The sequence below is a fragment of the Poromitra crassiceps genome (assembly GCF_964638095.1).
Source record: "Poromitra crassiceps genome assembly, chromosome: 1".
Lineage (NCBI taxonomy): Eukaryota > Metazoa > Chordata > Actinopteri > Beryciformes > Melamphaidae > Poromitra > Poromitra crassiceps.
The window spans coordinates 29,047,171-29,074,891 of NC_139623.1; the positions used below are offsets into that span (position 1 = coordinate 29,047,171).

At 46.0% G+C, this 27,721-nt stretch overlaps 1 protein-coding gene across 5 annotated transcripts in view; it reads left to right on the plus strand.

Moving 5' to 3' along the window:
• LOC310784188 (cell adhesion molecule DSCAML1-like) overlaps positions 1 to 27,721 on the plus strand; it is a gene marked incomplete at both ends in the record, with an annotated part of 127,221 nt that overhangs the window by 62,341 nt on the left and 37,159 nt on the right. For all 5 annotated transcript variants that reach the window (XM_083645195.1, XM_083645196.1, XM_083645197.1 and 2 more), the window contains 6 exons: positions 17,217 to 17,363; positions 19,118 to 19,396; positions 20,876 to 21,151; positions 23,364 to 23,660; positions 24,797 to 25,069; positions 26,846 to 27,130. In XM_083645195.1, coding sequence (XP_083501321.1) covers positions 17,217 to 17,363; positions 19,118 to 19,396; positions 20,876 to 21,151; positions 23,364 to 23,660; positions 24,797 to 25,069; positions 26,846 to 27,130 — 1,557 coding nt within the window. The remainder of the gene's footprint in view (positions 1 to 17,216; positions 17,364 to 19,117; positions 19,397 to 20,875; positions 21,152 to 23,363; positions 23,661 to 24,796; positions 25,070 to 26,845; positions 27,131 to 27,721) is intronic.

Consider the following 27,721-nt stretch of genomic DNA (forward strand, 5'->3'; position numbering starts at 1 on the left):
TCTGTCTCTCTATCCCTCGTTTCCTCTGATGTTTCTAGTGATTCTTAATCTCCTCAGCACTGCCTCTATCTGAGATGGTCCATTTAGCTTGATGCGGCATAGTCTGTCTGTCTGGTTAGGATGGGTTTATGGGAACATGGTGTGTCTCCTCAGTGTTGTATTGAGCCATATCCACATAAAGCATGCCTTTTGAACGTGGTGTATTCTCTCAAGAGTGGTTTTATGTCTGTCCTCCTGACTTAACTTGGCGGTCCGTTTTCTCTAGCACTCCCCTGTCCATTGACACAGGCCCTCGCTGCTGTCCCCTCCCCCAGTGTTTACTGTTTAAAGTCACACGGGGCAAATTGGGACAGAGCAGCCAGTGGAGCAGAAGAGACACACGGGCCTGTCGCAGTGGAAAACACTGGACTCTACCCCCTCTGTCTATTCTGCTCTGTCTGTCTTATTCCTCGCTCTCTGTCTCTCTGCCACTCCTCTGTCTCCACCTTCGCCCGTTCTTTACCTTCCCACTTCCTAACATGTTCCCTTTACTTCTTACAGTCAGTCTGTGAGGCCGTAGTCTGTGAGGCCGTAGTCTGTGAGGCTGGAGTCTGTGAGGCTGGAGTCTGTGAGGCCGTTGTCTGTGAGGCTGGAGTCTGTGAGGCTGGAGTCTGTGAGGCTGGAGTCTGTGAGGCCGTTGTCTGTGAGGCTGGAGTCTGTGAGGCCGTAGTCTGTGAGGTTGGAGTCTGTGAGGTTGGAGTCTGTGAGGCCGTTGTCTGTGAGGCTGGAGTCTGTGAGGCTGGAGTCTGTGAGGCTGGAGTCTGTGAGGCCGTTGTCTGTGAGGCTGGAGTCTGTGAGGCTGGAGTCTGTGAGGCTGGAGTCTGTGAGGCCGTAGTCTGTGAGGCTGGAGTCTGTGAGGCCGTAGTCTGTGAGGCTGGAGTCTGTGAGGCTGGAGTCTGTGAGGCTGGAGTCTGTGAGGCCGTAGTCTGTGAGGCCGTAGTCTGTGAGGCTGGAGTCTGTGAGGCTGGAGTCTGTGAGGCTGGATTCTGTGAGGCTGGAGTCTGTGAGGCTGGAGTCTGGACAGTAAACAGTGGAGAAGGGGGCAGGCGAGGGGACATGATTGAAAGATGAGGTAAGCCGTCAGAATTGGTCCGGCTAGAGGACAGCAGTTAGGAAGGAGATGGTGAAGCGTGGCTTTTTAATGAAAACATAACAGAGTGCAGCCTTCTTCTTCTTCTTCTGCCCTCTCTCTCCATTCTCTTCCTGAAAGGGGGGAGGAAGAGAGAGAGATGGACACAGAGTCAGATATTCTCTTCCTGAAAGGGGGGAGGAGGAGAGAGAGATGGACACAGAGTCAGATATTCTCTTCCTGAAAGGGGGGAGGAGGAGAGAGAGATGGACACAGAGTCAGATATTCTCTTCCTGAAAGGGGGGAGGAAGAGAGAGAGATGGACACAGAGTCAGATATTCTCTTCCTGAAAGGGGGGAGGAAGAGAGAGAGATGGACACAGAGTCAGATATTCTCTTCCTGAAAGGGGGGAGGAGGAGAGAGAGATGGACACAGAGTCAGATATTCTCTTCCTGAAAGGGGGGAGGAGGAGAGAGAGATGGACACAGAGTCAGATATTCTCTTCCTGAAAGGGGGAGGAGGAGAGAGAGATGGACACAGAGTCAGATATTCTCTTCCTGAAAGGGGGAGGAGGAGAGAGAGATGGACACAGAGTCAGATATTGCTCACGCTGTGTAGAGGGCCTACAACTGCAGCATGACTTGCGCCCCGTCTGAACTGTTTGGTCACTTTAACAAAAGTCTCTTTATGGCGGAGATGCGACGACGCGGGCTCCCGTTGCACAATTAGTTGTTCCACATCAGTTGTGCCAATAAAACCTGCTTTGAATGTGAATTGAAAGGAGTTAAGAGGGCGCCATTCATAAATCTTAAGTAAGTGTTCAGCAGAATAAAAGGCAGGAAAGTGTATATTGGCTGACACCTGCTTCTACTTGGGCTTTTAATGTACACAGCAGAGAGTGTGGAGAGGGAGAGAGCAAAGGGAGGGTGGAGTGGGCTCTGGCTTTGAATACAGATGTAACAGCCCTTTCTGCATAGAGATCTGAAAGGAGGGGAGCACAGAGAAATGGACTGTTATCTCCTCCAGTTTCCTCTGCTACCTCTCTCTGTGTTTTTCCCTATACAAATATGGATATACAGTAGCCGTTTGGTTTGTGGACTCCCATTTTGAAGCCTGGGTTTGCCATTTTGTCTGTCGCCATCTTGGTTATTTGGAGCAGCTACAGTGTAGCATGGGACCAGGGATTTCACACAGAACCCCAGCGCCATCTGCTATTGGTCCGTGATCAGCGAGCTACACAATCACTGGAGAGGCGACCTGTCAATCACACCCCAAAACACAGTCTGCTTCTTCGTCCAGGGCCTAAGATTTGGCACGGGATTGTGGGAATCACGCACATTTTCTGGAATTCCCGCATATTTTGAATTTATAAAGTGGGAATAATCCTGCATTGGTTTGCGTCTATGTTGATGCGGAACGTTGCTTAATGCATTCAAGTGACTGGCCGGACGCGTTACACGGTTACACGGTTACACGAGCGCGGACCAAACTTCACTTCCGTCACAACAAACCATAGCAACAAACTGATGGCACGCCCACTCTGTCCTCTCTCGACAACAACACTACCTCTGCTGATTTCTCGGTGGATACAGACAGCTGCTTGCAAACTTAATAGTTCGCTGGCTAAAAAGGAAAACTACGTTGTCAGAAGGGGGACCCCCTCAGTCTTTCCATGGCATGGAAAGTCCCAGTATTGAAGTCCCATTGAAGTGAATGGGCAGTGCCCATTCACTTCAATATAACTCTCCCCAATGCAAAATTCTTAGACATCACTATTGTGAACACAAAACAAAGAACACTTCTGATATAAAATGAGTGTTTTATTAAAGTGTATCACTCAATACAAAAAATAAAGGCTTTGATAGAACCAAAAGCCTTAAGGTCCTTACACATCAAGAGCGATGCGAATATACGGCACGAAATTGCGATGCGAGTATTGACCCACCTGTCAATCACAGCCACAGATGTGTACACGTCGGAAGCGAATTTCTGAAAAATCGACCGCAGTTCAAAAAAATAAACACTGCAATAACTGCGAAACTTCGCCGTTGGTATGCACGGTTGCATTGGCTGATAAGGCTGCTTAGTCTGCAGATAAAACACAAAAAATCCCCCTCAAAGTCTATGGCCCCTATCTTCCCACTGGCCTTAGGCGCTAAAACTGGCGTTAAACGCAAAAAACGCACCTTGCGCCTGCCTCGGGAAGATAGCATCATGGTTTTAGGCCCCGAAATGCGCTTTACGCCGAAGAGGCGTGGCACAGTGCCAGAATAGGCCTGAATGGGCGTTTCGGCTTTAAATACCGGCCTAACGCTATCTTCCCCCCTGGCGTTAATTTAGCGTTTAGCGCTTTTCAAAACCAGGCCTTATTCAGTGCGCCGGAGATATGACTGTGCGTAATTGCGCACAGCTCTCCTCTGCCATCTCACTCTCTCTTCCCCTCTCTCGTCGACATGATAATAGGCAGTGCGCCGGTCCACGCACACTAATATGCGCTGCGCCTGGCGCTAAGCGCTAATTTAAGGCCGGTGGGACGATAGAGCCCTATAAATCCCCCCCAAAATCAATACGAAAAAATCACCCCTATCTGAAGAACATAAGGGGGAATCCCCCCCCCCCCCCTCAGTTTGCAAAGTGAATTTTAGGCCCTGTCGTCTATTTCACTCTAAATGGGACCATGATTTACAAAATGAACATCAAGCTGTATTGAAGAAGAACTTCTGTAAGATTATTACATTAAATTATCTAAAAATGAGTAGACCTATGTGATACACTTTTTTTGGTTGCCTACTTACATTATCTTGAATGTTTCCAACAATGTCCCAACCCAGAGAAATCATCAATTCTATTCAAAGACATGGAGCGTTTCACATGATCGCATGTAGATGACGTAATCACCAGAACTGGAGGTTGTCAGTTCTGGCAGTCAAGTCATTCTAACCATGCTTTCCTCTACAACAGTGATACTCAACCCGAGGCTCCACATGCGGCTCCTTTATGGGTAGTTGTGGCTCTTTTAAGTCCTACTTAAAATGAATAAATAAATAAAAATCTAAGAATAAATAATGGGAGGAAAGGGACTTTTTGGATTGTGGCTCTTTTTTTTGGGTCAATGTGGGGAAAAATGTAGGGAAAAGGTTGAGTACCACTGCTCTCTAGAACATCATGGTGATCTCTGTCCGTGGTGCTGATTGACAGTTGTTTTTGTTGCAAGCAGAAAATATGTTTTGCCCTATTTTAAAACCTTGGACCATGGTGTATGGCACGCATATGTTGACATACTGTGTGTGTGTGTGTGTGTGTGTGTGTGTGTGTGTGTGTATGTGCGCGTGTGTGCGCACGTGCGTCTGTGCCTAGCATGTCTGCATTTGTGAGCACAAGCATTATTCTATAGCACCGCAGAGAATATCTCCTGAATATGCTCAGTTTTTTCTTTCTTCTTCTTTCTGTGACAGTCACTCATCTTTGATCCATTCCTCCTCCCCCTCTCTCTTCTCACCTTCTTTCAAATTCTTCTCTAGTAAGAGGAAGGTTAACAATAGATATGGAAAACAATGTCTAATGTCAAACTCAGAATATTGACTCCTTTTCTGGAATTTTAAATCAGCCGGCCATTCAGAAAGAGCCTATCTATTTGCCAAATGACAATGGCGAGCTGAACTTTGACACTTGTGTGTGCATTTGTGTTTGAATGCATGTACATGCATTTAATTCATGCCACTGTTGCACTCATCAGACAAATAAACAGCATTTATAACTGTCAAAAACATATCGTAGTCAGCCCCATCTTCACCTGATGTGATCGCTTATGTTTTTTGTGGCTTCTCCTTTCATTACGCATCAAAAATATTTTTGCCACTACTAAGACTAATATAAATAGTTGACCACAGTAGACCAATTTGAGATTATTTGTGAATTATTTGGGGTTTTAAAGAGGATAACAATCATTACAGTGAAGTTACATCACCAAAGTCTTCTCTCTTATACTGTTTATATGGTTTCTTTTGTTCTGTAGATTAAGTTAATGTTTGCAGTGTAGATATCCCCACAAGGGATTTTTGATTTAGAAGTTAGGATTAGAGAATAGGCTACCGTAGGGCTGGAATATGAGCCTAACTAGGGCAGGGTGGAGCTGAAATTACACAACAGGTAAGAACTTGAGGTGAATCATCTTTAGTCTCTCCACATCCATAATCCACATGCTCACACCCTGTGTCTATGCAAAGACAGACACACAATATGTTCTGCCTATTGCCTCATATTTAAGCCTCACATATAACTGTGCAGTTACATGCACAGAGTCCAACTTGTGCAGCCGTCTGTTCACATTCGACAGGTATTCCACAAATGTACATTAAATCCCTCCACCTTTGTTCAAAGTTTTGGCACAGAAAAATATCATTGCTAAGAAAAGCAGTGGGTGTGGATCAACACGTCCGTTTCAATCAGGCTTTGTTGAGGAATGTTAACGCTATTGAGGGGGAAATGTCATAAGCTTTCCCCTAACTAGAAGAAAACGATGCAGGAAAAACCCTTTGACTTTCAAAGTTTTTTTTTATGTCAACTACCACCAAGCAGAGACACTTTAGACCACATCACCCTGAGAACAGCTTTGTCCCATATGTCTGAGGAGTAGGGATGCAGCGGTACGAGTTTTTGACGGTATGATAACCTTGGACAAATATACCACGGTTTCACGGTATCGCGATATTGCGGACCTTTATGTGTTGTAAAATTTGGCATAAAAAAATGCAGTTGAACAAAATGTATTTTATTTTTAAATAACATCGTTTGCTGAATTGTGGACTGAGAAAAAATAAAGACATGTTAATGTAACCTACATCTGTAATGACAGTTAACTGTGGCAAATATGTGTTTGCATTGGTAATATAGTACTATTCTTACTTATAAATGTAAACGATTTAGTTAATCTAATTAATTTTAAAACTAAAACATAATAATATCAAATACTTGCTTCTCTTTTGTAAAATAGGTGGACACTGGACACAAATAATGATTGTTTCAATGTTAATGCACTCAAACATACTGTAACGAATCAGGTATTCGTTCAGGAACCAGGAGACTTGTAGTTGGTACAGGTTTTTATTCTTAGCTCATTCTCATAGCTCCTAGCGGTAGCTACGCTGCTAGCTCTACACACGACCAGCCAGCTCGCTCACATATCCAGACTGGCCTCACCACGAGACAGGAAGTGCCACTAACACCGTCTGGTATGCTGCCTTCACGTAACGTCGTAATCCCCACAGACATGTCAAACCCTGAGTCGCTACATACTCCTCACCCAACAAAAAGCCAGCTCCCACGCTGGCACCCACAACCCACACATCCCCCTGTACCAAAACACACCAACACTTTTCACCACATTCAATTTCCCCACAAACAGTCTTTCCTTATTTCCACTTAATTTCGCATTCCACCACCACTGTTTACATTTCTTACTTCCCATCATCAACTTTTCAAATCAACCCATCACATTTACATTTTTCCTCTTTTCCCAACATTTAAATTCAACCCACATTCCAATTCAACAATAACCCCCACATTTACATTATTCCTTTTTTCTTTTCCCATTCATTACGACCACCACCATTTCCATCCCCCCTTTCCAAGCTTCTGTCCCACCTGAAGCACTCTAGTCCCTCTCAACCCCCAGTGGGGTTAGTCCCCTGCAGGGTGACTCTTTTCGGTCCCTTTTCTGCGCTCCACAGCCAACGCACGCACTGCAGTAGCTCTGCACGTCCTCCTTGTGTTTGCCCCAGTAGAAAAGTTTACGAACATTGCAGAGCATCTTCTCCGGCCCGTCATGATCCTTACCGCTGCGGCCCCTGTGCGCCCACTGCAACACCAATTTCCGCAGGCAGCTGGGTACCACCATCTGGAACCCCGCGCTTCCGTGCCCCTTTCTCTTCCAAATCCCCTCATTCAGACACAGGTCCGAAAACATGTTCCACAGTCCCTTCGTGGCACCGGAACACAGGTGAATCTCCTCCACAGGGGGCCGGCGTCTGGCCGCCACCCACGCGAACACCGGACCGATATCCGCGTCCTCCTCCTGTCTGCATATCCACTCCTCCTCGTCGACATCCCGGATGTTCCTGTCCTCGTCTGTCAGGTCCACTTCTGTACAGTCCTCCTCGTCTTCCTCCACCTCTTGCACTCGCTCGTCCTCCCGTCCCGCTCCCCCAGGGGGCGGCGTGTTGAGGGCAGCAGGGCGAACACCACCGGCATCCATCTCCACCTCGGCTTTCTGCACAGCAACCGTGGGGGGTGTGTAGCGGCTAGGTTGGGCCGGCTCCTCCGGCGTTGATCCCTCTCGCTCACCCGGAGACACGAGCGTCGCTCCCCCGACTGTAACAGCGCTGCAGATGATGTCTCCCTCTTCCCTCTGGCTGCTCCCCTGGAGCACCGTTCTCCTGACCGTAACAACGTTCTCTTCTCCCCGGCCGCTCACATCCTCCTCAGCCTGTGTCTCTCCTCCGGCCTCCACACTCTCAGTGCAGTCTCTGGCTAAGTGCTCCGGCGAACAGCAAGTCCAGCAGAGTCTCACCTGCCCGCCGCCTGCACGTCTCTCTTCTCCCGCTGTCCTCCGGTCCCCGACAGCCTTTCGACACTCTCTGGCTAGGTGCCCAATCGCTCCGCATAACCAGCAGGCTCCCGGCCTTCCCCAGTACCGTTGCTCCGCGTACCTGGTCTTTCCCCCGGGACCGCTGCGACACCACCTCGCTAGATGCCCAGGTTCCCTGCATGTCCAACACAGTCTCTTTTGCGGCTCCTCCGGCTGTTCTCCACGCTGCATTACCTCTGTGCTCAACTCGTCCACACGTTGCATCACCTCCCGCAGCATTCACAACAGCTCCACTGCCCAGGCAGGAGTCGCTTCCAACAGCCGTCTGACTTCTTTCAACAAACGGGCTTCCATGCCCGCCAGCACCGAGCTGATCCCCGTCATCAGCTCCTCTTTCCTCCCGTTCAGCGACGGCCATTCTCCGTCGCGCACCATCGCACGTGGTGCTCTTAGCAGTTAGCAGTTAGCACCCCTGGTAGCTAACCTACTACCGCTAGGTCGCTCGAGCCCAAAAGCTGTCTCACTCACAGTCTCTTTTGCCGTTCCTTCTCACCCTCTCCCCTCTTGGCCGACGCAGAGGCGATACCGCTTAACTTCCGACACCAATGTAACGAATCAGGTATTCGTTCAGGAACCAGGAGACTTGTAGTTGGTACAGGTTTTTATTCTTAGCTCATTCTCATAGCTCCTAGCGGTAGCTACGCTGCTAGCTCTACACACGACCAGCCAGCTCGCTCACATATCCAGACTGGCCTCACCACGAGACAGGAAGTGCCACTAACACCGTCTGGTATGCTGCCTTCACGTAACGTCGTAATCCCCACAGACATGTCAAACCCTGAGTCGCTACAATACTGTACACCCCCACTTTGTCTCACACATAGGACACACACACACACACACACACACACACACACACACACACACACACACACACAGCTTCTGTCCCTGTGCTGAGTGTTTCTGTGTGTCTCTCTCTCTCTCTCTCTCTCTCTCTCTCACACACACACACACACACACACACACAAAGTTTGTGCATAATTTTCCACTGCCAGGTTGGAGGAGTCTTTTGTCATTATCTAATGTTACTTCTCTTCAGTGCAATACGTTTTGATAACGACCTGCTGTACAGCGACGTTCGCTCAGTCAAGTAATGTTAACGTTACTTAGAGGAGAAAGATAGCTGGTGTTAGCTAACTAATTAGCCATGTTAGCTGCCTCGGTAGCTCCTAGAGAGAGTATTTATCTGACGTTATTCTTAGCTACTCCTCAAACCTGCTGGTGGAAATGGTTTATGTCCGATGCGATGTATGTTGAAGCAAGACAACGTTTTAATGTACCTTGAATTTGACAAACAACGACGGGTGGTGCTCACGCAGATCTAAGCCCTGGCCATCTGTGTTTTTACAATAGCCGAAATATTCCCATACAGCCGACGTCGTCTTTTTAGATGGGGGGAAAGTTCAGGGGGGTCCTTGCGTTCTCCTGCTTCAGCCATTATTACACACACGGTTGTAAATACAGGTCAGGGACAGCTCCTCACTACTGTGCTCTAGTCTAGGTAGGCATGCAGCCAGGGGGAGGGGCCATAAACTGCACTCTGCAAGCGACCTGGGCACTTTGTTTTGGGGAAACAGCTGATACCGTGGGGAAGGTATGACGGCAAATCTTAGTGGTTTTGATACCTTTTTCAAACCGCGGTATACCTTCAAACGGGAAACCGCTGCATCCCTACTGAGGAGATCATTGATGTCTGTCTCTGCAGTTTGTGATGAGACTGAAACCTCTGACCACCAGTCTTACACAGCTTCACTTAGTGATGACTAGCGCAACAGTGAAATCACATCACATTATCCTTTAGTTCACTAGTGACCCCAGGGAAGCCCCTCAAGAACTCCTGTGGTCCCCGGCAGCCAGATTTACAGTAGGACCCACTGCGTTTGTGCATCGGCAACTGTCAGAAGGTTCTTAGTTGAAGGGAAGAGAGTTTGCTGAACTCACACTGAATTCAATATCTCATTAGCTGAGGCCAAACTGATTAGTGCTAGAAGTCTGATAGGATTTCTTTCTTACTGAGTGCCCGTGCATTTTGTTTCTGTATGTTAGACAAATCTCGCCTGGATGTTTTGATGGAGGTCAATGGCAGGAGGAAATTCCGGCTAAAAGAGGAAAAAGTTAATCTTCTCCTAAAATAGACTAGTCTGGACAGCTTTTGCCCCTCTAAAGCAGGGGTGGGCAATTATTTTTCATGGGGGGCCACATGAGAAACCCAGATTGTTGCCGGGAGCCGAACAAATATTGTCATGCCGTAACCCATGGATGGGCAACTTTGATGATAGAGAGGGCCACAAAAAATGTCCTCGCTACCAAGTTTTGCTGAGGGCCGAACGGCACCAGCGTGAAAAATTTGGTGCATTTTAAGCCACGTTTAGAGGAATAACTCATTTTAAATTAACAGTTGTGATGTCATTATTCAGTCTTAACCACCAATATTTCATCCTTTTCTCACTCACTCCTATGTCACCACCTGCTCTCAGGGCTTGAAATTAACTTTTTTGACCACCTGCCAATATGGCTGCTAGATTTTAAAGTTACCAGCCAATTAGAATTTCCACTAGCCAAAATGTTTTTCTTGAAATAAATCAGAATATGAGTGGGTTAATTTAAGCATAAGTATCAGTAAGTGGCCCGGGATGATCAAAGCCTGTGTTGAGGGTCACACGAACAAAAATGCAGTCTTGAAGCTAAATAAATCCAAAACCAATGAGTTAATTATTTAAATTTCTAATTCAATGTAGCCTTTTAGTCATAAAGATTATTGAAAGATATTCCATATTCCAGACTGAAATGCTATAACAGAAGTGGAGTATTGGCCAGAATGACATGAACATTTGGACACTTATTCAGCGGGTATCTTGCATGTTGCGTTCAGGTGCACTGTGTAAAAAAAAATAAAAAAAATGTTTTTTGCCCATGTATGCTCTAAAGGCATGTAGGTCAGATTCACTTCCAAGAGCTCAATTAGTTTCCTGTTGCGGGGAGAGAAGATCAACTTTCAAAAAGTGCTAATGATCTGGTCTCAAATATTTTAACTACTTTCCCAGAGAGGTGATACTCCCAGCTTCATGTCCAGATCTAGCACAGCTAATCTGGATTATTTTAGGACAAAGATCAGCCACTGGCCAGTGCTTATATTCTTAGTTTGGGGCACAAAATTGGAATGAAGTGGCTTTGCCTTTCAAATCAGCAAATCTTCAGATTACAGGGTCAGGAAATGCTAACCTGCATAACAGTGAATGACCAGGAGAAGGTCTTATTCTGTCTTACATTTTTGTAAATATTCATGATTAGATTCAAACCTATTGTAATTTGCATTTGTTATTTACTAACTTCATATTGATGCTGTTTTTCCAGTAATTGCACTGACTGCTATCACAAATTTCCCTGTGTATTTTACATTCACGTACCACAGTGGGATTCAGTGTGTGACCTTTATGTTTCGTCCTTGATGATTGTAAAGTAGACTGTGTTTTAATAATTGCCAAATAAACGACACCAAAATGTAAAGAGGATGGCAGAAGCAACAGTGAGAGGACCCTAGCAACAGCATGAGAGTGGGAGGGAGGGGGAAAGATGCAGAACATCAATAAATAATGGCCCCACTGAGGAGGTGGAAATATGGGCCTCGTTATCTGTGCGCCGACGCCTTCATTTGCATGTGAGAAAATGAGGCTGCTAACTCACACACACATGCGCGCACACACACACACACACACACACACACACACACACACACACACACACACAGTGCACACACTGTTGGACCCACACGTACAGTATACCCTATTCATAGACTCACTGTCGTGCTTTCATTTTTTCTTTTTCTCTCTGTCTCTCGCTCATTTAGACTTCCATTATTTTCCCCTTCTCTCCCCTTCCATTGACTTGGTCACAACGGCAGGTTAGGCCTGTTGTGATACAGAAGGTCAGATACTGCACAAGGCTGGGGAGTGGGGACATTTTGCTGGATTTAAAATAAAAAAATATTGCTATCATTTATTTAAAGAAGGACACACACTCATTTTCAGTGTGCCACTTTTCACATTGTATATGGTTGCACACAGTCACACAAGGGAGCAGCCCAATGCTTTACTGTTGGCCACTGAGCAGCCACCGGAGCAGTTGGTGTATACGTGCCTTGCTCAAGGGCTTTACTCATTCACTTTCCTCAGATTTTCTGCAACCACGATGCGTGTGCAACTGCAGTGACGTCCACTCCAAATTGGTCTAAGTTTGTTGCATGTGGCACAGGGCAAGGCAGGCATCACATATAAACTGTATGTAACAACAATCACACGTGTAATCAGAAAGATTATGGTGATTATGATGTCTAACCAAAATCAACTGTAAAGTTCATGCTGGAAAAACAATTAACTTTTCTTACTGCGCAAACACACTGGATCCGAAAGCAGTGCCGCGCGTAAATTCAGCTTGAACAGGAGCCTGGCCATTCACACCAGAAGCGCTCTGGTTTGGTCTGCGCCGGTCACAACTTGTAGGCTACTGACTTCCTGACTGCTGCATCCAATCCGCGGGTCATGCAAAAATTAGACCAGATGTGGAAACTATCGCTGCAGGCCGTGAGCCGCCTGCACAGCGGCCAGTGTGACCGGTATAATCTGTGAACAGGGGCACGGAAATAAACTGCCTGTGCTTCCAGATGCTTCTTGTCGCTTCAGCATCCGGTGTGTTTGCATCGTTTTATATAGGTATTGTAATGTTAAATCTGATGTGTTTTCAAGAGATTTTTCTTTTTTCCCCTCTGATGTTGAAGTTTTCAGTTTAAAAGTCAATTCTGTTCCAGGATGGGAATTTTAAAGCGGGTTTGGAAGAAATTTAACAATATTTTAAACATTTTTGATCCTCCCACTCTCCTGGCCCTGTCTTGCAGGAGCTTGGTGGTTGGGGTCGTTAGGCTGATTGAGTGCGCCTAGGCCCCATGCACTCATTACATTTAAAAGCCTTCAGACCATTGAGTGTCTCTCTCCCTCCTCACCTACAGTGTGTGGTGTGCACCTTTTGTTCTGTTGGTCAAATGTTTTGTTTTGTTTGCCGAGTCTCTCATTTCCCCCACCACTCCCCCCTCCCCCCTGGATGTTGAAGTTTTCAGTTTAAAAGTCAATTCTGTCCAAGGGTGGGAATTTTAAAGTGGTTTTGAAAGCAATTTAACAATATTTAAAAAACAAAATTTTAAAGGTCGTGTGATGACCCTCTCACTCTCCTGGTCCTCTTGCAGGAGCCTGGTTGGGGTCGTTAGGCTGATTGGGTCCACCTGGGCCCGGTGTACTCCTTGGCTTTAAAAGCCTTCAGATAGTGTGCACATTTTGTTCTGTTGTTTTGGTTTGGGGGGGGGGGGGGGGGGGGGGGGGGGGGGGACGTTTTTAGTTTCGTTTTGGCCATGTTTCCTCAGATTTTTTTTTCTGCATTCAAAACAGATGTAAATAATTTTCCTGATGATACAGAAACAGTTTTTTTTATGGTGACCCTCTGGGAACTTCTGGCCTGCAGCCAGGATAAAATGAGCAATTTGTGCATGCCGCCAATGTGTCTCCTTGACTCTGGCCATGCTCATACAAGATGCTGTCTAGGCAATGCAGCTTCTTTCAATAACACTTCTTTCCGGGTGAGAGGGTTCTTTATAGAAACCATTTCTATTTGGAAAAATTACTTGAACCTCTAAATGGTCCCTTCGAGCTGCTCAAAGATCCATGAATGCTTCCATAGGCTATAGTAGCACCTAATGGTTCCATATTTAGCATTTTTTTAATCGGTCATCTGAAAACACAGACGGGTCCCAGCTCGCAAAAATCTATTGGCTGATGCGAAAAACGCTGAAAATCGAACCTGTTCCAAAAACTTTAATGACGGAGTCAGTGTGTAAACGTGAGTGACACAACAAGAGGTCGTATTTATTTTTAAACCTGCAACAATTTCGGACGAAATATACGGACTTGGTGTGCAAAAGCCTTTAGTGCTACTTTGTACAATGGTGCTTTAAATACAACAGACCAAAAGAAGATTCACACACACAGAACGGTGGTAAGCTAATCTATGGTCTAGGATCAAACATTTGATGAATGTCCTTCAATGAGATAGTGTCAAATGTGATTTGGTTCCATGTGTGAAATACCACTATAAAACTATAAAACCACTATAAAACCATTTAACCATGGCACAATCAAAAAAAAGCTTCTCTACGACACTAGTTTCTACTCTGAACACTGATTGTGTGTCTGCATGCATGCATGTCTGCATGTTTTTGTGCAGCGGTCGTGTGTGTGTGTGTGTGTGTGTTCTGTGTGTGTCTGTATGAGTGAGGAACATTGGCTCTGTTTCTCCTTATCTAGTCAAGTCAGCATGAATAAAAGCTGAGAGAGCACAGTGATTTAGTAATTAATATTTTACTCTGTCTGCCACTCTGCTTAGAGACAGAGAGAGGGAGGGAGGGAGGGAGAGAGAGAGAGAGACCACAGTCAGTGGCAGTGACTCAATCAATTTAACGAGAGCGGGGGAAGGTGAGTTAGAGCAGGTTTTGTACAAATCGACGAAGAGAGTCAGTTAAAGATAGACACATTCTATGAATAAGCCACTCAGTTAAGACAGACAGATATATAGCGAAGGAGGGGGCTTCTGGGTAGTGTAAAGGTAAAAGCACTCGCCTGTCAACGTGGGGCCAGACCCGGGTTCGATGCCCGACAGCGGTAGGCCCTACTTCCGCCTTGGTCAGATGTAATAGACACAATTGGGGCTGGGAAGCCAGTGGGGTAATAAGGAGTCCTGTATGGTCGCTGCACTAGTGCCTCCTCTGGTCAGTCGGGGGCACCTGTTCGGGGGAAGGGGAACTAGGGGAATAGCGTGATTCTCCCATGCGCTACGTCCTGCTGGGGAAACACCTTGTTCTCAGGGGAATAGAAGCGGCTGGCGTCTGACTGTACATGTATCGGAGGAAGCATGTGCTAGTGTACAACTCCCCCAGATTTGCAAAGGGGGTGGAGCAACGACCGGGACAGCAGGGAGAATTAGTAAGTACAATTGGGGAGAAAAAAAAAACTTGATGAAAAGATGGACAGATAGTGAAGGAGATCATGTGATTAAATCTGTTGTTTCGGCACGTCTCTGCAGATGGGATGAGTCCATGCAGCCCCCTGCTGAAGACAGAAAGTATGGCTTTGACAGATCCAGCAACCCCCCCCCCCCCCCTCTCTCTCTCTTTCTCTCTCTTGATCCCCTCCCCCCCCCCCGCCCCCCCCGCCCCCCCCGCCCGTGTCAGGGTGTTGTGACAGGCGAGTAGTTGGTGTTGTGGGAGTCGTGGTCTTAAAGTGCTCATTATCCTGTAAGGCGTCATTCTGGGGGGCAAACAAAGGCTGCTGTGAAATTGCAGCCTCCGCGGTAGCTCAGGTCATATGTTCCTTAACACACACACGGCCCATAACTGCTACCTGCCTACTCTACATATCCATGATCAGCGCTCTCCACCAAGCTGACATTGAGCCTATATACTATCCCTGCTGATAAACACACAGGTGCACATGGATGCACCCCTCCTAGCTGCTTGTCATATAGCTTGGATAAATGCGATGCACATAGGTGATAAGTGAAACAGCCATATTTGACCTTGTTCCCATGCCAGCCATTTTGAAGTTAGGTCACACACGGGGAGGGTGGGAAACTACCTGGAAGATTGGCATATTTATTCTACTGTTACTTTGACACATAAGTGAGGACTTCAGATATACCTTACAAATTACCTTGCAATCTTGGGAATCAATAACTACAAACTACAGCTTGAATTTAGCAGGGACATCAGCTAGCTTACCAGCTAATTAGCCACTAGCTTTATCTCTTACCATGGGCTAGATTCTGCTGGCTATAGTGGGCAGTCATGTCCAATACGCCTATTTCACATCCCCCCCAAGTCAGCCATTTTGTGTCTAAAAGGCAGATTAAATGTGTGTTCAATTACGAATTCTTGTATGATGTGCACCTTTGTAGGAGGGGCAATAGTTTTCTACAAGCTATAACATCTATCTATCATCTATCATCATCATCAGTATATAAATGGGAGCTAGGGCTCTGTTTGTTTCTCTGTCTGTCTGTCCCATGTCCCACTGTGATGTCATAAATCCCACTGTGACATCATCAGTGATGTCATAAAAACCACTGTGACACAAAAAAGAAGTGGGAGTCTGGCTTCAGACCCCCGTCTTCAGCCATGGATAGCTGAATGTTGCCAGCTCCAGGAGGAGCATCCCTGAAGTATGCCATCAAGGAGCAGCCAGGGCGAGGCCACGTAGCGGGCGAGCCTAGGAATCGAGCGCACGAGATCCCTAGTATATCACGCGCGGCGGCCCTGCTCGGCGAGCTGCAGGGCGGGCGAAGGAAATTCCTTCGATTCCTTCAAGGAATCATAGATAGTTCAAAATGGCCGCTGTAGGAATAAGGTCTATGGCAATCAAGAAAATATAATGAGGTGTGTGTGTGTGTGTGTGTGTGTGTGTGTGTGTGTGTGTGCGTGCATGCGTGCGTGCGTGCGTGCGTGCGTGCGTGCGTGCGTGCGTGTGTGTGCGTGCGCCTTTCTGCAAGTGTAAATACATGCTGGTAAACTGACTAGTGCTTATTACAAAGAGGCTGTTCTCTCCCCCTCTCGCTCTCCTCCAATCACCAGGCGCAGCCCCTCCATGTTGGCACAAAGCTGAAAATAGGCCAGAGCCTGGCAGCTCCCATCACACACTGACCAGTGTTGCCAGATACAGCTGATGGTTTCCAGCCCAAAGACTGTTCAAAAACCAGTAAAATGCACGCACAAAACCGCCCAAGCAATGCAGGTTTATGGAAACAAGCGACCCTGCCCAGGCCCATTTTTTCCCCAGACAATTCAACCCAAAACAACCCAATTGGTGGAAAACCGCCCAATCTGGCAACACTGACACACTTGAACTTTGGCTTTGGCCTTTAATCTGTATATCACACTATATCACAATATTAAACATATCCTAAAGATGGTTAGGTTATGTGTTTGCGTGGATAGTGTGGTGCAGAAGTGTTTCACGTTGTGTGGGGGACAGTACATCTGAGCTGTGGGTGGGGTAAGTGACCGCTGTGTGTCCTCCATGCCTTGAGAGAGTGCCAGGTATTGGGAAGCAACATTATCAGGCAGGTAGTGCCAACTGTTTGTTCTTAGTGCAATAAGGGTTTGCAATGAGCACAGAGTGGATTTGTGCCCACCCATCATAGTGTCGATGTATTCACTGTATGTTTCTTTCTGTCATCAATTTTCTGCTCTGTCTGAGCTGTGTCGTGTTCATGTTTTGTTCAGTTTTCTGTCAATTGTAATGTTTCACTGAAACGTGAGAGGGATCAATAATACTGATAGTGAAATTAGACTATTACCAGTGCTGTGAGATAAGGTTGTGCTCTTGTTGGGGTGTTCATGTTTGTCTGTGCTGATTGTGTCTCCCTCAGGTAACAGGTTCTCCCTGACCTCCTTCGGGGCTCTTTACATCTCTGATGTTCAGAAGGAGGATGCCCTCTCCACATACCGCTGCATCACCAAGCATAAGTACAGCGGCGAGACACGCCAAAGCAACGGGGCCAGGCTCTCCGTAATGGGTGAGTGGCGCGGTGTCATTATTGTTTTCTCCTGTCTACTGTAATTCTCCATTGCACTCTGCAGTCCTATATCCTGAACTCAGGGGCGGAGCGACCCTATCAGCCCAGAGGGGGCGAAGCTCTTAGGGGGGCCCCATCAAAAAAAAAAAAAAAAAAAAAAGTTTTTTTTTTTTTTTTTTGGAAGGCCAGGCCAGGCCGCAGGGCCGGTTCCAGAACAAGATGACTAGGGGTGCATCCTAGATAGGAAGGGGTGCAGATGCCCGGCCAAAGGCCGGCCGCCCCGAAAAATTTGACATGTTATTTTACTAAAAATAATGCATTTGACCATCATTTCAAGTAGAATGATACCACCCAAGCAAGAATATTTCAAGTGTTTCAAGTGCTTTACTGAAATATTTGGACCATATAATGATAATACAATTATCTCAACCTTAAAAGGTTACATATAGGTGCCAAAAAGCCATAAAATCACATCAAAGAACAAAGAAAAACAACAACTATAATTCAAGTTTAAACAGTAAGTGTGCAGCTGTAGCATTTATAAAAAAAATTTTTTTTTTTTTTTTTTTTTTTTTTTTTACTTTTCAACTGAGCATGCAGACAATTAAAATAAGGGTGCAATGCATGCTTTTGCACCCCCGTAGAACCGGGCCTGCCAGGCCGCGAAGAAAAATGTGCCTTTTTTGCATGTTTGAATCGGTTTTAGCCATATTTAGTGGAATATCTAATTTTAAACACACCAATGTTATTGTCTATTGATTGAATTCCTCTCAGACTCACACCACTGACTTTATTAAATAAAGTAATTTTAAGTCACAACTGTAAAATAGCTGATAGCCCCTATATCCGAAAACACAATTTGTCACTCATTGAGCCAAGTAATATTATGTCCAAGAAAGACTACAGTGAAGCCACTTTACAGACAAGCTTGTTCTGAAGAAGAAAAATAAAAACACAGGTTGCCAGCCAGGCCCAGTGGCCTGGCCTGCAAAAAAAAAAAAAAAAAAAAAAATTTTTTTTTTTTTTTTTTTTTTTTTTGATGGGCCCCCCTGACGAGTGGGCCCGTGGCGGCCGCACCCTCTGCCCCGGCGTACGCTCCGCTACTGCCTGAACTATAAGGCTACAACTAACGGTCATTTTCATTATCGATTAAATCTCCGAAAAACAATACTGATTTATTTTGCACATGATCTCACACACATCCGAAAACTGTCAACAGTTTTGCAGGCATTCATTTAGTTTGACAGTTATTGAGTTGATTTGAGTTAAGTTCCAGAGCCAGTGAGTTATATCATTTGTGCATGAATGATATCACTGGTCCACAGTTTTTGGATGTGCAAAATAAATTAGCATTGTTTTTCGGTGTAGTGCTCCTTTAATCTCACAATTATTTTCTTGAATCGATTAGTTGTTTGGTCTATAAAATGTCACAAAACGGTGAGAAATGTCAATCGCTTTTTCCCCAAAGCCTAAGATGACGTCCTTGTATGTCTTCTTTTGTCCTGATAGTGAGTGCACAACCCAAAGATAATCAGCATACTGTCATACAGTAGAAGACTAAAGAAACCAGAAGATATTCACTTTTAAGAAGCTGGAAGAAGAGCATTTTAGTATTTGTTTCGTAAAAATTAGTCTAAATGATTAATTGATTCTAAAAATAGTTGCTGATTGATTTTCTATCGATCGATCAATGGACTAATTGTTGCAGCTCTATCCTGAACCTAAAGTGTGTTGTCCGGTGTGCCCTCCTCCAGACCCCACCGAATCCTCGCCCAGCATCCTGGACAGTTTCCAGGCGGGGGAGGTGTACGCAGGCCACAGCATCGAGCTCCCCTGCACGGCGGGAGGTTACCCCAGCCCCACCGTGCGCTGGCTGAAGGATGGCCGCCCGCTGCCCTCGGACGCCCGCTGGACGCGCCGCCTGACCGGGCTGACCATCAGCGACCTGCGGCAGGAGGACAGCGGCAGCTACGCCTGCGAGGTCACCAACAGCTTCGGCTCAAAAGAAGTGTCCGGACAGCTGCACGTTATAGGTGTGCAAGCCCCATCATATCCACCCCGACATGTATATAAACACATCATATCCACCCAGACACATATATAAACACACAAACTGACAAGACTCCCACGCTGTCTATTTGGTTGACTGGCAGACAGACAGATTCACAAACTCCTTTTGGTTGGAGGCATAAATCCCACGTATAAGTCACACATACAGTGTGCGTGTAACAAATGTGTGTGTGGGCTGTATGATGCCCCGTCATATCAGGGCTAAAAAAGGCAGGCAGGGCAGTAATTCGCTGAGACTGTATCCTTAACACAGCTGCCAGCAGCATTCTCCATCAGAGGGGAGGAGGGCGAGCAGGAGGGATAATCAGACATCCAGAATGAAGGGCTGAAAAGACATGACATTATCTACAACGTAATAACAAGATAATACGAGAGAGATAACGGTACATTGTGTAGAGAATACAAAGAAACAAAGACTGGGAGAGAGACAGAGAGACACAGAGAGAGAGAGAGAGAGAGAGAGAGAGAGAGAGAGAGAGAGAGAGAGAGAGAGAGAGAGAGAATTGAGTAGCGGTAGGCTTTGCCAGTGGGCACATCATAGCAGCACACACTGTGACTGTGACAGGGTGAGGGGGGTTGGGAGGTACAGCGATGCCCCCTAGCATACACCACCAGCTGCCTTATTGCTCACTGACATTTGCACACGCGCACACACACACACACACACACACACACACACACACACTTAACACACAAGTGGACAGAGATGTGAAGAGATATCTCCAGCTGCTTTTATAATGAGTGCGTCGAACTGATTGAGTCACTGCCAGTGATTGCGGTCTCTCTCTCTCTCTCTCTCTCTCTCTCTCTCTCTCATGTGAAAACCTAGAAACACAAATGTGGGTGATTTTCGTGTTGTTTTTTTATTCAGTTGAATGACTGCATGGTCACATGGTCATCATGGTCACATGGTCATCATGGTCACATGGTCATCATGGTCATCATGGTCACATGGTCATCTAGGAGGTAAGAAAATTCGACAACCGTTGAGTTTGGCCAGATGGTTTGTTGCACAGAACCATCTGGGAACTCGTCTTTGGAAACTGTTTGGAAAAAGGCAAAAAATACCTGGCAGGTGATTGGATGATCCATCTGTCTATCACCGTCTACCACAGGCTGGCTTCTCACTGTTGTCACACCTAAAACCGGCCCGTAGCTTCAAACGCATATCTGGCAACGTGGTAAGATTGATTTCTCGCGCGATCATGATCTCGCGAATCCAGCTGCCACGCAAGGTTATGAATTTCAAAACCCATTAGAAAAATTTAAAAATCGTGATCAAGCAAAAAAAAAAAATCTTCACAATTACTGAAACATAAACATTTTTGGAGATAAGAGGTTTTGACAGCGATATGCATTTCTGTATGTTTTTGGAGGTTTTTCTTGCATGTGTCTTCTCACAAAAATTCTGACGTATTTTCTGACGTGTGCCACTCTCTCAGACCCCCTACGAGTGACCTTGTCCCCTAAGAGCCTGAAGACGGGCATCAGCAGCACCCTGTTCTTCACCTGCACCGTGGAGGGTTCTCCAGAATACACCATCACCTGGTACAGAAACACGGAGCCCATCGTCTCCGACCAGCACATCTCCATCCAGGGCCAACACAACGACACCCTCCAGATCACTGCTGCACAGAAGTTCCACTCCGGGGCCTACCAGTGCTTCGCCTCCCGCAAGGGCCACACTGCTCAGGACTTTTCCATTATTCTGCTAGAGGGTAAGTGGACAGAGCTGACAGGGGAAATATACAAGTAGAGATTCTGTGGGGGCGTCTGGGTAGTGTAGAGGAAAAAGCGGTCGCCTACCACCGTCGAGACCCGGGTTCAATTCCCGGCAGTGGTACTTGGGCAGACGTTCCTACAGACACAATTGGCCATGTCTGAGGGTGGGAAGCCGGTGGGGTCTGTGTCCTGGTCGCTACATTAGTGCCTCCTCTGGCCGTTTGGGGCGCCTCTTGGTGGGGGGATCCTTCCTACGTCCTGCCAGTGAACCCCCTCACTGTCAGGTGAAGAGAAGCAGCTGGCGGCTGCACATGTATCGGAGGAAGCATGTGCTCCTCTACAGCTCTCCCCAGATCGGCAGAGGGGGTGGAGCAACAACCAGGACAGCAGGGGGAATTGGTCAAGTACAACTGGGGGGAAATGGGAGAAAAACCAAAAAACTTGATTTAAAAAAAGTATAGATTATGTGCAGGGATGTAGATAAGGATAAACCCCACTAAAATCAGTTTAACAGCACTTATTTTATTTGCAGTAATAGTTTTACCTACCTGTCTAGGCTGATATCAGTTTTACCTACCTGTGTAGGCTGATATCAGTTTTACTTACCTGTGTAGGCTGATATCAGTTTTACCTACCTGTGTAGGCTGATATCAGTTTTACCTACCCGTCTAGACTGATATCCGTTTTACCTACCTGTCTAGGCTGATATCAGTTTTTATGACCTAAGTTCTTTGCATGCACCATAGTAAGAAGCATTAGCTTAATCTAAACTAGGTTATATATAGGTAGGGGTATTTTAAGAAACAACAATCATAAATTCAAACATATCTGAAAGTATAATTGAGTTTTTTTATTTGCTGCCAAGATTTGAAAATTTATGGTTGAAGTTAAACTTTCTCAATATAATAGAACTTTTATGTCCTTGATTTAATTAGACGCTGCAATAAAGAACAGGCATGATTTATAGAGAATGGTTTTCTAAAGTTCTGCACACCATTTATGAAGTTTGGCACACAGGTCGACGAGGAGTGAGGTGTCTCGCCCATGACTGACCGAGCTCCATTTTCCTCTTAATTTCTGAGGCACTGCCATGGACAAAAGGGGGATAGGAGGATGTTGCAGGAGTACTGTATAGGATTTGGGAAAGGGAAGTCACATTCTTGTCTTTGAGGGCAACTTATAAATCCTAATAGCAAAATAACAGAAAGCCTTGGATCTCTACGTTGACGTGTATTTGACTTGACTTTTATGTGAAATCAGGCAAATTCCACTGAAAACAAGAACACTTTTTTTTACAAGAAATCTAGTGCACAGAATGTTAGGGAAACATGAGAATACAGCTCTACTGTATATGTAATACTGTGTCCTATAAGCAACAGAGTGGCAAAGTCTGCAGAAATGCTTGATAGGTGAACAATCAATGATAGATCAATCATTTTGATGAATAGCTTCTGATATAACACAGTGATCACAGTGATGTTTGCAAAAACTGTTTTCCCCCAGTAAATGAAGAGTTCTCAACTCTGCACTGTATTGCTCTACTGTTGGGTAAACTAAAATATTCGAATTCTAATATTCTAAAACTCTAATAGATCAAACAGTAGATTAAATTAAAATAACTGTCATTGATCCAGCTTCCTATGCATATAATGGAGGACATACTTGATTTTATTTCCATTCGTACATGTAGTCAATTCATCACTTTGAATATAAAATACAAAGCTTTTTTCATTTGTTATTTGAGATCAACCAATGATTTTAATTGGAAATGTATTAGAAGTTTTTGATGGTCACTAATAGCCAGAAGGAGTGAGGAAGCAATGGCATAGAAGATAGCATCATCTGTATAGAAAAGTGATCTACCATTGCTCACAAACAGTCCAGTATTAGATAGAAATTAGAACAGCATTCATGTGCCCACTTTTGATTATAATTTCAAACCGGGCAAGAGGGATATAATCAGTATCAAGCAACCCATTTCAAAGGCTTTTGATAGATCTATAGGACACCATAAGGCTGTCGTCAAACAAATTCACCAAATCTTTTACCATTATCAGTGTCACAGAGATGCTGGCATGAAGTTATTAAAGTCCCTATAGCTAGCAATGCATGAATGTTTCCAATATCTTTCCATATCTAAGTTATACGTATTAAGGTCAGTGAAGAAGAAGAATGTTCTGATCTTCTCTCTCTCTCTCCCTCTCTCAGACGGTACTCCTCGAATCGTGTCTTCCTTCAGTGAGCGGGTGGTGAATCCTGGTGAGCCTTTCTCCCTCATGTGTGGCGCCAAAGGAGCCCCTCCCCCCTCCATCACATGGACCCTGGACGACGAGCCTGTGGTGCGAGACTCCGCCTACAAGACCAGCCAGTACACCCTGTCGGACGGGCTGACCGTGTCGCACGTCAACGTCAGCAGCCCGCTCATTCGCGACGGGGGAGTGTATCGTTGCGCGGCACGCAACTCGGCCGGTAGCGCTGAGTACCAAGCGCGCATAAACGTAAGAGGTGCCTGTCTGCTTTTCAATATACATGCACTCTACACCCCATCCTATACTGACACACACACAAGACACAGTGGCTAGTGAGGAGGCGGGCACATACACATCATTTTACATTTCACCCACAATTACATGCAACACAACTACACAAACATCTATCTATCGATCTATCTATCGATCTGTCCATCTGTCCATCTGTCTGTCTGTCTGTCTATCTGTCTGTCTGTCTATCTGTCTGTCTGTCTGTCTATCTATCTGTCTGTCTGTCTGTCTGTCTGTCTGTCTGTCTGTCTGTCTATCTATCAATCTGTCTGTCTGTCTGTCTGTCTGTCTTTCTGTCTGTCTGTCTATCTGTCTATCTGTCTATCTATCGATCTGTCTGTCTATCTGTCTGTCTGTCTGTCTGTCTGTCTGTCTGTCTGTCTGTCTATCTATCTATCTATCTATCTATCTATCTATGAGCACTGATGACTTGGACTTGAATGCATGCTTCATGTTAATTGAGAAAGACTGTTTTTGTTTTGTTTTGTGACATTATTCATTATTTCGTGTAAGGGCAGGTATATGTTTTCCACCTCCATATTGATTCACGCTCATGTTCAGTAACTGGACTCAGATTCAGGTAATGGGGACTTGACTCAGACTCTTCTTTGGTGACTCAGACTTGAACACTGGGGGAATCGAGACTCGACTTGGACTCGAGATATAGTGACTTGACTACAACACTATATGTCTGTCTGTCTGTCTGTCTGTCTGTTTGTCTGTCTGTCTGTCTATATCTATCTATCTATCTATCTATCTCTCTTACAGTATGTAGAGTTAGTGACACCACACATACAGTACACACACAATCACTTAGATACACAGAATAACTGAATAGGCTAAAGAGTAACAAATATCCTCATTCTGATTTCAGTAAAGGGAGCATCACTAACCTCCCTGTCTACCTCTCGACTTGCCCCAATCACTCTATCCCTCAACCTTTATCTCCTCACCTCCTGTCTCCTTGGTTGCTCCCTTACTCTGCCATGGACTTCCTCACCTCATCTGCCCCTCTCTCCTACCTCTGTCTATCTCTCTCTATTTCTCTCTCTTTCTCTCTCTCCTCCCTCCATCCCCTCCCTCTCTTCCCTGTGTCTCCAGGTGCACCCAGAATCAGACCCATGCGTGACATCACCGCAGTGGCAGGGCGGAACACCTACATAACGTGTCGCGTGATAGGCTACCCGTATTACTCCATTAAATGGCTGAAGGACGGCATGCAGCTGCCCGACAACCATCGTCAAGTGGTGTTTGAGAACGGCACGCTGAGGCTCACGGATGTGCAGAAGGGTGCCGACGAGGGCACCTACTTGTGTAGCGTTCTGATCCAGCCGCAGCTGTCAATCAACCAGACCGTCCACGTCACCGTCAAAGGTAAACGTCAGGAGGAGCGGGATGTGCCCTGTGACGGGCACGGTGCCACTATAGACTCAGAGTGTCATTCAGAGGCTTGCAAACAGTGGTGGGAAGATTTGATCCGCACTATAAGCAAGGTTTGATATAGAAATACAACTGTCTTATCAGCCAAATTCCCAAAGTGGGGTGGCAATAGAGAAAAGTCTCCCTTCCCTCTCATTGAAAAATGAAAATGAGAATGAAATTAAAATACTGGTATGGACACTTCTCCACGCACAGGAAGAAACTCTCCTAAAGCAGTGGTTCTCAATGTAGGATCGGTGGACAACCAGGGGTCCTTGAGGGGGTTCCAGGGGGTCCCCCAGCAAACTGATGATTTATTAAACTTCACCATTATTTAATTGACAATAAGTTAATAAGACAATTAGAGAATATATGAGGTATATATATATATATATATATGAGGTTGTGAATGACTGTCCTAAACAGCAGGGGGTAGCGCTCTGTCCAGAGAAAGCAGGCCTCTGATGTTAGAGCTTTTGCCTCTCTCAACCCTTTGGTATTCTTTGTTATAAAGCGATCACAGACTGGTCAGGTAGGTAAAGACAAGCATGCTGTCTGTATTTGGCTGACGTCACAATACATGATTTCTGGGTATTGAAGTTAAAAAAAATTCAAACAGTTCCCTCGCGCTGCCTTTTGGAGCCGCCAATGCGCGGTGTTGTCCAGTGCAGCGTTAATGTCTTGATGACACAGATAGATGGTGATCAATTCACGTGTGTGTCTGTGTTTTGTTCTGTCTGTGAGCGGGTCACCGGTGCTAGTGGGGCAGCTGCAGAGGTGTTTAAGGGTGTTTATGTGTGTGCGTGTGCCTGCGTGTGAGTGTGTCTCTGATTTAATTAGATGAATAATAATGAGGCCTAGATTAAATCCCCCAGATGTCTCAGCTGTAGTACCCCCACCCCAACCTCCATTACTATGGCAACGGAATGACTTTCTCCTGCCAATTGGACTCTAACCAGAGCAGCTATTATGGGCTGCAGGAGATGGGGGGGGGGGGGGGGGGGGGTAGAGAAGCCCACTGGCCAATGACCTTCTCTCTCTCTCTCAGCATTGCTCCAGATGGCCACACTGCCACCCTTCCACACCCGTCTAACGTTGCCTTTATTTGGTGCCGCGTCTATATGCCCACAACCCGCAATTGCGACAACCCGCAATGCCGATAGCAATGCCGATGCCTAACCCTAACCCTAACCTACATGTAACCCTAACCTAACCCTAACCCTAAATTAAAACTCCATTAACCTGCTGTAATCTTGACAGATACTCGCCCATTAGACACAGAGCAGACAGCTGCATCGTTATTTCGCATCGGCATCCCATCGGCATTGCGGGTTGTCGGCATAGTGAGCGGACAGGGTTCCCACTGGTCCTTGAAATCCTTGAAAGTGTGTAAATTTGAGGGAGGGAAATCAAGGCCTTGAAAGTTTTTGAAAATGGACATAATTAGACATGGGTCATTGAAAGTGGTTGAATTTATGACACATTCAAGCCTATCTCTTTTTAATTGTTGCATGTGAGCTTTCTGTAAAGGCTGTTAGTTCTCATTATAAAGATGATCAGTATTGTAAGTGTAATTAACCTTGATCCGTGTCTCAAACTATGCCCTGTTGGGTCCTTGAATTTGAGGGAATTGGGTCTCAAAATTCCTTGAAAAGTCCTTGAATTTGATGTTTAAGGATGTGTGGGAAGTGGGAACCCTGTTCTGACCGTCTGCACTCTGCCCCACTCCAGTGCCGCCGTTGATCCAGCCCTTCGACATCCCCTCTACCTCTGTGGGGAAGCTCATGTACATCGCCTGCGTGGTGTCATCCGGCGACATGCCCATACGCATCACCTGGCACAAAGACGGCCAGCTCATCGTACCAGGCTCCGCCTCCGGCGTGGGAATAGAGACCAAAGAGTTCATGAGCTCCCTCCAAATTTCCAAGGTGACGCTGAAGCACAACGGAAACTACACCTGCATCGCCAGCAACGCCGCCGCCACCGTCAGCTGGGAACGACAGCTGATAGTTACCGGTGAGGGGATGAGAGAGAGGTGAATGGCATAGTGATGACGAATTAGGTCACAGAGATGGACGTGATAACCAAGGTGGAGTGGGAGCGGAGATTAAAGAGAAGTGTTTCCACATTATTATTTTCCATTTTAGATGTATTATTATTATTATTATTATTATTATTATTATTATTATAGAGTAAAGCGGCATGTCTGGGTAGTGTAGAGGTAAAACCACTGCAGAGACCCCAGTTCAGTTCCCGGCAGCGGTACTTCTGGCTTGGTCAGACATCCCTACAGACACATTTGGCCGTGTCTGCTGGTGGGAAGCCGGTGGGGTATGAGTCGGTCACTAGTGCCTCCTCTGGTCGGTTGTTCGGGGGGAAGGGAACTGGGGGGAATAGCGTGATCCTCCCCATGCACTACGACGTCCTACCGGTTAAACTTACTGTCAGGTGAAAAGAAGCGGCTGGCGACTGCACATGCAGTGGAGGAAGCATGTGCTCATCTACAGCTCTCCCCAGATCAGCAGAGGGGGTGGAGCAACGACCGGAACAGGAGGAATTAGCCAAGTACAATTGGGGAGAAAATGGGAGAAGAATACGACAAACCTT